Source organism: Solanum stenotomum, chromosome 7 (genome assembly GCF_019186545.1).
Source record: "Solanum stenotomum isolate F172 chromosome 7, ASM1918654v1, whole genome shotgun sequence".
In the NCBI taxonomy this organism is placed as follows: domain Eukaryota; kingdom Viridiplantae; phylum Streptophyta; class Magnoliopsida; order Solanales; family Solanaceae; genus Solanum; species Solanum stenotomum.
Genome location: NC_064288.1, coordinates 56,056,312 through 56,067,252, shown reverse-complemented (window position 1 = coordinate 56,067,252; position 10,941 = coordinate 56,056,312). Strand labels below are relative to the sequence as shown.

At 34.1% G+C, this 10,941-nt stretch overlaps 3 protein-coding genes across 3 annotated transcripts in view; 1 reads left to right on the top strand and 2 right to left on the bottom strand.

The window, feature by feature from the left end:
- Positions 1-10,941, bottom strand: part of LOC125871638 (kirola-like) — a 219,939-nt gene that overhangs the window by 49,676 nt on the left and 159,322 nt on the right. The gene's annotated exons all lie outside the window — the stretch shown is intronic.
- LOC125870067 (carrot ABA-induced in somatic embryos 3-like) lies at positions 448-748 on the top strand. Its single transcript, XM_049550432.1, has one exon. The coding sequence runs from the start codon at positions 452-454 to the stop codon at positions 746-748; it is 297 nt and encodes a 98-aa protein (XP_049406389.1). The 5' UTR covers positions 448-451.
- Positions 1,173-7,704, bottom strand: LOC125871625 (chlorophyll synthase, chloroplastic). Its single transcript, XM_049552256.1, has 15 exons — positions 7,481-7,704; positions 7,346-7,387; positions 7,183-7,271; positions 5,580-5,667; positions 4,511-4,596; positions 4,334-4,420; positions 4,173-4,238; positions 4,014-4,097; positions 3,862-3,923; positions 3,013-3,088; positions 2,868-2,930; positions 2,701-2,782; positions 1,799-1,875; positions 1,541-1,588; positions 1,173-1,419 (listed from the first exon to the last, which is right to left on the bottom strand). The coding sequence occupies exons 1-15, from the start codon at positions 7,575-7,577 to the stop codon at positions 1,357-1,359; spliced, it is 1,110 nt and encodes a 369-aa protein (XP_049408213.1). The 5' UTR covers positions 7,578-7,704; the 3' UTR covers positions 1,173-1,356.

Here is a 10,941-nt window from a genome sequence, read left to right as displayed (position 1 = left end):
TCTCCCTTTTGATAGAGTCATTTTTGACTTGCAAAGATGAGTGGAAATTTTTTTACGGTGATTGGATGAAAATTTTAAATTGACAAGCTCAAATTTGAATTTTGAAAGTTTCATTAAAATGGGAAGGTAATATCTGAAGTAGTTGGATAGTTTGCAATAATGAAATTAAATGATCATATATAAATGAAATGACTCGAATTAGTTTTATTTATTAACCGTTATGTATATAATTGTTTCACATACTCACTCCTGATAATATAAAAGGTTTTTTCTTATATGAATATAAAATGTATGCGGTGGGAAAATAGTAGAGAGGAGTCGTGTCATTGTGCATGCATATGTGTGTCTTTGTTTTGACACGTAACTCATCAAATATATATATATATACGTACCTCGCTCCTCTATGAACTTAGCTTGCTCATTTTATTATTATATTAGAAAAAAAGTTAGAATGGCATCAGAGCAAGAAGAACGATCTCAACTTGATGCTAGAGCTAGACAGGGAGAGACAGTTGTACCTGGTGGCACTGGTGGAAAAAGCCTTGAAGCTCAAGAACATCTAGCTCAAGGTAGAAGCAGAGGAGGTCAAACAAGAAGGGAGCAGCTAGGAACAGAAGGATACCAAGAACTAGGACAAAAAGGAGGACAAACTAGGAAAGAACAAATAGGGAAACAAGGCTACAAAGAAATGGGTCGAAAAGGCGGACTTAGTAGTACTGAGAAAACCCCCCCTCAACACGACATGTAGTTGCTTCAACTGTTTTATTATGGAGTAGTATTTCATGTTTTAGCTAGTTTGCTTCTTGTACGTTTAGTTATGAATAAGCTAAGGTAGCTGCATGCAAATTAATAGTAGCTTCTTTGTATCCAGCCTCTTATCTATCAACTTATTTTTGCATCACCAGTCCTTTAATTCGTAGTATTGCTTCTTTAGCTATTTATTATGAGATTTATAGACACTATCTAATAGTAAGAAATCTACAAAAAAATATCCATTCGAGTGAATGAAATATATGATTGATGATAAAGCAGGTATCAACTTGTATGTGTATCAAATAAAGACATGCAAGTTGTACTCATTTTTAATAAACGTCATTTTCTATGTTCAAATTCAATTTCTTCTTGCGTTTCAACTTTTATTTAATTCTTTGTTAAAATAAATAATAAAAATCATCCAAAATTTGCATAAAACGATCATACAAAATCTGCATAAATTAAATTAAACTTTACATCCTAATCTAGCATTCTACATTTAAGGAAAAGTAAAACACAAGTCATCAAATAGAAAGAGCTTTGATTTGTTTGCTCTAAGCAGCTTGGCATCTCCATGGGGGAAAAGGCATCTCCACTTGAATATTAATGGCTAGTTGCTAAAGCAGTAACCAAAAGACCAAGTATAAGAAATGGCTGTGCACTGGCCTGAAATGAGATACAATTGGTATTAGTTTGACAAAGCCAAATTAAGAGCTTCACTGAAAGATTGACTAATGGTTTACATTTCCGACGTTTTAAGTTGTAGTACAAAGGAAGCCGAAGGTACCTGATATTTAACGTCATATTTTACTGGATCTTTGAGGAAGTACTTGAACTGCAGAGCCAAAATGAATTACATGTTAGATCACGTTTTCCTTGCAGAGAACCAAGTCATATATCTACTTTTATCAGGCAACTGATCCACACTTTTCGAATCCAATTATGTAAGCCAGCCATTCTTTCTTTCTACGTCAGTGTATAAAAGTCAAACTCTCAGGTGATTAGATTAGAATTGTGTGGCTCTGTTAGCACGATAAGGTGTTACCTGGAAGAAGACTTGTGGAGCAATTAAACCTAGAAGTGCAAAAGCATAATAGGGTTTGCCAGCACCTAAAAGATACCCTGCAACAAACAAGACATAATGCAGTTACAAGCTTGTTTAAGGCATAAATATGTCCACATTCAGAAAAGTATATTCCTAAATGACAGCCATTATCTTTAGCATAATGAAAGCTTACTTTGGCCTGAACTTAGAAAAGTTTAGATGATCTTAGGTGCTTTAGTTTGTGACTGGATTTGACAGCACTTAAGTAGCCTTTGTACCACCCTAATTTTCAAGCAACATAAATCTGCAGCTCGAACTTTCAAAGAGAGAATTCCAAACAATCAAATGTAGTGATTACCCTCTCTAAGGTAGCAGAAACTAAACTTCTCTTGGTTTGTATTTTTTTTTAAGAAGAAACTGTGGTGTCCAAGCAAACTTGTGCACAAATCGACTAAATCTACGGGGTCCCTACGGGGTCCCTACAGCACAACAGGTGCCGGGTAACTCTATTCACCAAAGCTTGGACAAATAAGAAGAACTGACCAAGTTTTTTTTACCTTCGCTAGAATTTGAACCTCAGACCTTATGGTTCCTAGCCTACTTTATTGACCACTAGGCCACACCCTTGGTGCTTCTCTTGATTTTCATATAGTCTGAAGTCGAGGAGACTGTTAATAGCGTCTACCATGCACGTCAATACTGGCAGTTACTAATCATTTCTACCTTCAACAATCACCATTTCAGAAAGCAATCACCTAACATCCATTTCTTACTTTCACATAATATATTGATATAATGACACAAGCTTCAATGAAGATACACGACTTAGGAGGACCAGAAGGTCATCATGTGTTAACATATATAGATCTGACAGTTGTTGATAAAACAAGAACAACGATCACCTGCCACTGATATCTGAGTTATGTCAATGGCACCAACACAAATCCATTTAGCAGCTTCAGAACCAAAAGCTACTGGAAGTGACTAAAAATAGTGTCATAAGAAAGTCAGTATAGTCATAGATATGCCCGATTGTGTATGAAAACTCAAACTTAGTGGAGATATATACCTGAAGCCCCATAGCCCTATCTCCTTCAATGCTTTTGAAATCATTTACAATGGCTATGCCCAGCTGCAAAACAATAGACAAAAGGTAAGATGACTATTGATGCATGATCAGAAAATAAAACAAAGGTGCTTTTGCAGACTCTTACACCGGCAATGCTGTACAATAGTGTTAGTACAATTACGTCAGGTGTAAGGGTCCCGAACAAAGCTTGACCAGCCCACCTACATCAAGAAATTAAAAGGGTTATGCATTACACAGTAAATAAGAAACTTTTTCCCTCCTGAGCACAAACCAAAACGCTGAAGTAATACATTTATAAAAGCTCTTTGCTGCAAAAAGGTAATTTTTGTCACACATGATCCCATCTGTGGGACTAAATAAATGAGAACAAACTTCTCTACCAAGTCTCCAAGCAAATGATGCCTAGTCAACTTACGTTAACATTCAACATGATCATACTTGCATGATTGGAGAAATAGTTCACCTAATCAACCTTCTTATACAGCAAAGTGCAAACAGATAAGACCCTCCCCCCACCCCGTCTCACATCATGGATTTCCCTTTCTGGATTATCTCGACTATTAGAAAATTATACACAGAAACAGAAGTTAATCTAGACACCTAAGTTTTTGTTGTTCAAATATCATAAACAACTATAATCTATACTTCCCCAGAATAATTTTACGCACAAGTAAAAAATTACCTTAAAAGTTTCCTTTTTCTTTTTAAGTAGACATTAAAGTTTTCTTTCTATCGTCATGAATAGATAAGTAAATGAAAATAAGCCCTGATAAAGTTGTCATAAAAAACAGGATGGAGGCAGTAACTCGGAGCCAAAGGGAAGGCCAGGTTATTAGCTTTTCTATATGTAAGGCCATGTTATTATTATGAGAGGTAACTTGTTAAGACTGCTCCACTTTAGACAGGTTCTTTCTATTTTTGGAAGTAAATCTCGATAAGTTGCAGAGTACTTGGAAGAAAGTTTGATATATACCAAGGCAAGCTGATATAACTTGCTCCTAAAGCAAAATTTCCAATCCATCCATTCTGTTTGAGCTGCACAAAATTTTTTATATCAAAGCTGTTCACATTTTGATACTGTACAAAAAAGTGTGTTCAGAAGATTGTGAAAGATAACGCTATTACCTTTAATGGTGGAGCTGAGTAGATGTAGGAGAGCAAGGATCCACCAAGTGCAAGGTAAAATATTACAGGAAAGTCATGCCCTGCCTATAACAACAATGATCATAGAATTGAGACGTTTCCAGATAAATAACTAGATAATTAGCAGATTTAAGGACTTACCCACACATCTAAAATACCAGCTAAACCAAGACCTCCTAAAAGAAGCACCCATATTTGAGTAATGACCTGGTATCAACGATATTTTGATGAGAACATAGAGAATTTCTGGAATTAGTTTTCACTTTTCAACATATCTGTAGACAATCTCAAACAAGACATACCTCTTGTTCAGATATTGCCCCTGAAGGAATTGGACGGTACGGTTCATTAATAGCATCAATCTCTCTATCATACCAATCATTAATAGTCTAAACATAAAGCAAAAAGTTACTTCCTAGGATTTCTGAAGTAGACACTCTATCTTGAAAAGTATTAACTTGAACTCACAAGAGAAGTACCTGAGTATAGCCAGTTAGAAATGGGCCAGACATCAACATACAAACAATTGATTTGGCCACATCCTCTGGAGTCCAGTGGAAGTTCCCTATGACAAGGTTTCGAAAATAAATTAGATACATGCAGAGAGCCCACAAAGTACATATTTGTCTAATCACAACTGTATAAATAAAAGCTTTTATTGGAAAACAGTTTCCCTTGCAAAAGTGACCCACAAAGATACGATGAAGTATAAAAATCAAAAATTAACTTAAACTGACAACATACTGTCATGGCTATCATTTGCACGGCACCAAGCCACGGCTGATGTACTTCTAATAGGCTATAACACAGGGCAATAATCCTTTTTCTTATAAGGAGATAAGGAAGTATTTTTACGAAATGCAATCAGATTGTGGCTTCATAATCTCATATTTGTTTACACAGCCTGATGACAATTTACATCTGAGGCAAAGTTTCTATGAATATAAAGTGTTCAATTCAAAATAGAGAGAAGCACAGAAAACATCCCTGAACTTGGTGCAAATTATTAATTTCGTCATCGAACTATTGACTGCCTTAAAAACACCCATCTACTTGACTAACTAAACTTAGATACACCTCTGATTTGCCACATGGCATAGCAAGTGGTCTCAAACTCTTAGGAGCATGGGGCTCTTAATAAAAAGCCGAGAAAAGTGTTGAAAACACCCCTAAACTTAGCGAGAATTAAGGAATATATTCCACTCATGTTGCAAGAGCGGGGGTGTATTTAAGTTCAGTTAATCAAGTAAAGGGGTGTTTTTAAGGCTGAAAATAGTTCAGGAATGCAACTAATAATTCACGTCAAGTTTAGGGGTGTTTTCAATACTTCTCTCATTCAAAATATAAGAGCATTTCATGATTTGATAACTAAATGTTGTGACTGCATTCCTTTAATGTTTGGGAAATTAAAATTTATCAGAACAAACAGGATATGAACATAGAAATTGGAGATATCTAGGGAGGGATGTTGAAGGAGACATTTAAATACTCCTTGAACATGTCTCTAGCAATTGAGTTTTAAGAATATGTGCCTAGTACTAGTAGTACCAGAAGCAGCAGCTCCACAGACCACGCCCCAGATAAGGGGAGGCCAAGTAACAGGTTTTGTAAGCTGAACCCGAATCTTCCACTTTTCCTGTAAAGAAGTGAATAGAGAAAAGTAAGTATTGAATTATTTAGTCTCAGTTGGATATATATACACACACTAATCGCATCCCTCTTTTCTATGCTTTTTCTCTTGCCCTCTTTAACTATCCAACCGGCAAAGCAGACTCTAGTAAGAAATCTTAAGGTGTTCTTTCAGGTTTATGACATCATGCAGAAAATATAAAAAAGGAGAGTATTTATAGAACTTCTGCAATGGTAAAAGCATGAGTAAACTCTTCCCAAAGAATGACCACGCATTTACCTGTCGAAGACTTCCTGTGCTACAAACAAGAATTTCCCACATGATCAAAAGTCAATAATGAATGGAGATGATTTTTTGCTAGTAGATGCATCTTATTAGTTATTAACCTGTCCTCAGTGTGGTGTGTAGTTTTGCAGGTAGATTAATGTTCACGATTTTCTTGAGTGTATGAAGTGGTTAAGGATAATCAGATATAACAGGCACTTATATCAATGAACTACGCTTCAATACCAAACACAGTCGGGTCATATAGAAGCCTCTAAAACAAGTTCACTATATCCCAGCCTGAAACATTCCAATACTACTTTACAACAATAACTCTGTCTCAAACCCAAGTCATCTCCAATACTACTTTGCTTATAAATCATCTATCTTCTAACGAAATTCAGGATTTACTAAAGAAGAAGTTTTCAAGTCACACACTTATCTCTACAATATACACGTCTTTAACCAGACCAAAAGGACTTCTGGCAAGTACCAGACATAATAAAAATGTAAAAACAATAATACAGAAACAAAATAAACCTTTATCCCAGCTAACTGGTATGGCCTCCATTGCTTTCTACTCATAACTATATCCGCATTGATTTTGATTTTTGAGAGATTGCAGGTCTTTTAAAACAACTTCACTCCATGTAATTTTAGACCTACCCTGTCCTATGTTAGTTACTTCAATCATCATAGTGCTGTGCCAAACAGACAAATGCAGTTTATATAAGCCATGACCAAAACCATCTCAGACTACATCTCATTTTATCCCTTGAGTTTGTTACTTGTACCTTCAGACAGATGTGATCAATTCTAATCTTATCTTACACAATCTGTTAGCACATTCATCTTAAGATCCGCATTTCTGCTGCACTCATCCAACATTCACTCCCAATTAGCATTGTTTGTCTCACCATTATTCTATAGAACTTGAGTTTCACTTTGTCAAGTATCTTCCTATCGCAAAACACTCGCGTAACACTCCTCCATTTCAGGTGTTCTATTTTAATTATATGCATTTCGTGTCTTATATCATTCTTTTTAATATTGTGCTTACTATGTAATATGCTTCCATTTGAGCACCACAATTCATCTAAAACTCATTTCACCTCATCCTTATGTTTCGCTAAACGGCAGTTTCATAACAGGCATTTATGAACTAAATGACTCAGAGTAACAAATTAAAGTTAAGAACAGATTCAAATTCAAAGCTCAAAATAACAATAAATCCAAGAATAAACCCATTTAGCCCACCGTTTCTTGCTTGGCTCCTTTGATTCCAAGAATCTGGTTTATACTTGAGCCACCAGCAGCTGGTGCCTTATCCGGTGCCTGTGCTTTAGCTGCCACACAATATTTGAAACTCTCATAAATACCCAAAACCCAATTAGTTTTTTAAAAAAAAAAAAAAAGTCACCTTCTTTTTCAGTCTCTGTTGCTCTAACAACCAGCCTTCTTCCTATAAAGGTATCCAAAATAACAAACATAAATGCATTAAATAGACAAACAAATTGAAGTTAATTGCATGTATGAATTTTTTGAGTGAGCTTACGAGAGAGGGAGAAGGAAATTTGTGAAGAGCGAAGTGGGTTGTTGTAGTTGAAATTTGATAGTTTAATAGATGGCACAGAGTTGAGGAGAGAAGCCATTGCAATGGAAGTTCAGTGAAAGGAGAGCTTTTTAGTCTGATGATAACTTTTTTCTTTTGTTTAATACTATGTTAAAACAATTTATGCCCAAAATGATTCTTTCTTTTCCATTTGCTATTTTATATAACAACTCACTCTTTTCTAGACTTAAAAAAATGAATATACTTTTTGTGTTCTTTAAAAAAAAATGGGCTTGTTTAAATAAGTGGGGTTGAGGAATATAATAGTAGTTAGCTAGTTATATTACTTACATTTCTATAAAAATTAATAATAAATGTTTTAGCACTTGGTGAACAACTAATTAATTAATCCAAATTCTTATATTAGACTAAATTTTTAGGATTAATTTTTTGGTCCACGAACCCTTTTATTGATACTAATAATAAAAAAATAAAAAAGTAAAAATAGCTTTGGGATGAAGCCCAATCTGTCTTGTCTACAAAATATAGTCGGGTCCAACAAATGACCCAGCCCATAAAGTCAAAGGACAATAATTATAAAGAAAAAATTACTTAAATACATCACTTATTTTCTCGTATTCTTTCGAATTTTCTTCCATTGGAAAAATTACAAAAAATTCTACTCTTTCGTATCGATCAGATACATCACTTTATGTGATGTATCGGGACATTGAGTGATGTATCTGAAAATCGAGACGTAATGTATCAAGATGTTGAATGATGTATCCGAAATCAGGACGTGATGTATTGGAATGTTATGGAATATTGTATCTGGATTCCACCAAATTTAAGAAAATTTTGTAATTTGAAAAAGAATAAGGATATGATATAATTAGCTCCTCATTAGATAGGATTTTGTGTAAAAATTCCTAATATAAATTCTCCAGCAGTGAAGAGTCTTCACTATTCTATGCAAAAGTTGTCTCTTCCTCTTCTAGATTGATAATAGATGGATCATTGTCTCCTCAGAAGTTTCACAACACCAACATCTAGACTATGTTTATCTTCATTCTCTTCGAGTTATCATCTTTAGTAACCCTTCTCCTCCAAACTCTTTTTATGGAAAAAGCATCTTAACTAGACAGTTGTACAATCTAGTATATCATGTAACTAATGGGGAGTCAGGGGGTAATTTGAACCCCTTCATTATTTATATATGATTAAAAAAAAATTGTTTATATATAGTAGATAACGAACTTCTTTTGATTAGTTCACGTGTTTACTTCTTCATATTTTTAACTTCTTAATGAAAATTTTAGTTTCGTCACTGATGAATAAACTATATTTTGTAACAATGAAAGGAACCAAAATATATACACGTCATTCATGATTGGTTTCGTAAAAATTACATAAATCTTATAATGTTAAGATTTAATTACATTTTATCTCTACTCTTTTCCAAATTACAAAAATCCTTTAAAATTAAAGGGTTTTGGATACATCAGCAGACATGCACATACATAGGTCGCGATACATTGTTATTTAGGAAACCTGTGGATACATAGCTCATGGATGTATCCGAGAGGGGATGAATGTATCCAAGAGGATATAGGGATGTATCCGGGAGAGGATAGGGATGTATCTGAGAGGAAATTTTTGTAATTTTTTTAAATGATAGAAAATTTTAGAGATTATGGTAAAATAAAATGTATAGTTAGGTAAATTTTCATTGATTGTACTATTGGAGGATTTGGATTTGAAACTGTTTCCCATTACAGGAAAAGAATGGGATAATTACTTGAGTGGATCCCTTTTAAAAAATAATTACTTATTTTAAATATACTCTTTAATTATTACCATTTATAGCAATATATAACAATACTATATATTTTATTAGATTTGTCTCTCTCTCTTGCTTCTTTCTCCCTTTTCTCTCTCGCTCTTTCTTCCTTTTTTTTCTTTATGTTGTTCTTTCTCTTTTGTTTTTCTTTTTGCTGCTTTTTTTTTGTTGCTCTTTCTCTTACTTTTTTTCCCTTTCTCTCTCTCTATTTTCTTTTGTAGAGTAGTTAATGATTCGTAGATTAAATAAAATTTGTATTAATAATTAATTAATTAGGCAAGTAATCTAATCGTAACAAATTAAAAGACATAATAAATTGCAAAATAAATTAAATTTACATTAAAAATGTATTCCACAAATATTAAAGTTGAATTAGCAGAGAATTAAATATGAATGCAAAATGTAGCAAACCAAATAGCATTCTATGTAAACTGAATGAATTTGTATCAACAATGAATTTCACAAGTAATTCAATCGTAACAAATCAATAAATTACAAAATGAATTAAAATTGTATTTAAAAGTGTATTACACAAATATTAAACAAGTAAATAAATTAAATTTGCTTTAAAATTGTATTACATGATATTAAAGTTGAATTAGAAGAGAAAATTAAGAATGAATGAAAAACATAACTAACGAAAGACAAAACACCGATCTATAAACTGAATTAAATTTGTAGTATTCATGAATAAAGCATGTATTATATGTGTCTAATAAATTATTTTGGATTTGTATCACCAAGAACGTAAGTGATGTTTGCAATATGTATTAAAGAAGTATTGTGCATATATTATAGGGAAAGGGGTCAAAAATACCCTTCAACTTTGGTTTATTGTTTGACTACGCCCTCGCCGTTAAAATGAAGTTATTTTTACCCCTCCCGTTACTAATTTCACCAAATTTACCCCTCAATTGGATGGAAAACCCCAAATTGACTCAGTTTAACCCAAATTTTAAAAAAAGACCCATTCCCCATTTTAAACCCAATGCCCGACCCGTCCAAAGTTGAGGAGTATTTTTGACCCTTTGCCCTCAATTGGATGAAAAATCAAAATCAACTAAAATTACCCAATTTCAAGTAAATGACCCGATTTTCTCTTTTAATCCAAACCGACCCATTTATATCAAATTAGAACCCTAAACCCATCTCTCTAATCTTCTCCATCTCCTTCGTCCATTGAAACACATACTATTAAAATTGACAACAAATATTTTATAGTTAAACTAATGCATATTTGTCCTTCCTACTAAAATTGCACCACTATTTCAGTGTGGTTGGAGCTTGGAGCTCGTTCAATCATCGGATTTTGCTTTCCTGCGGGCAGACCTGAAACTATGATATTGCTTGCTTGTTGAGCCTAGCGTGGCTGTTGTTTTCGAGCCTTGATTCTCGCCTGATTGTGTTGTTGGTTTGATCTGTTAGCGGTGCTTCAGTTGTTTTCCGATGGGGTTTTGGTCGGGGTTTTGTTGGTTGGTTGTTTGGAGGTCGGAGAAATGGTGGTCTGGTGGTCATTTGCTGGTTGTTTTAGCTTGGGTGATGGAGGTCTGGGTTCTGGTGGGCTGAAGTGTGGTTTTACCACTGGATTTTGGCGTGGAGAGAGTGGTGTTTGAGAGCTGTTTCA

Excerpts from the sequence above, each read along its gene's own strand:
- LOC125871625 (XM_049552256.1), bottom strand. The coding sequence starts at position 7,577 with ATGGCTTCTCTCCTCAACTCTGTGCCATCTATTAAACTATCAAATTTC. Across the intron at positions 7,388-7,480 it reads AATTTCCTTCTCCCTCTCTC|GAAGAAGGCTGGTTGTTAGA; the intron begins GTAAGCTCACTC and ends ATACCTTTATAG. Across the intron at positions 4,239-4,333 it reads GGGCAATATCTGAACAAGAG|GTCATTACTCAAATATGGGT; the intron begins GTATGTCTTGTT and ends CGTTGATACCAG.
- LOC125870067 (XM_049550432.1), top strand. The coding sequence starts at position 452 with ATGGCATCAGAGCAAGAAGAACGATCTCAACTTGATGCTAGAGCTAGA.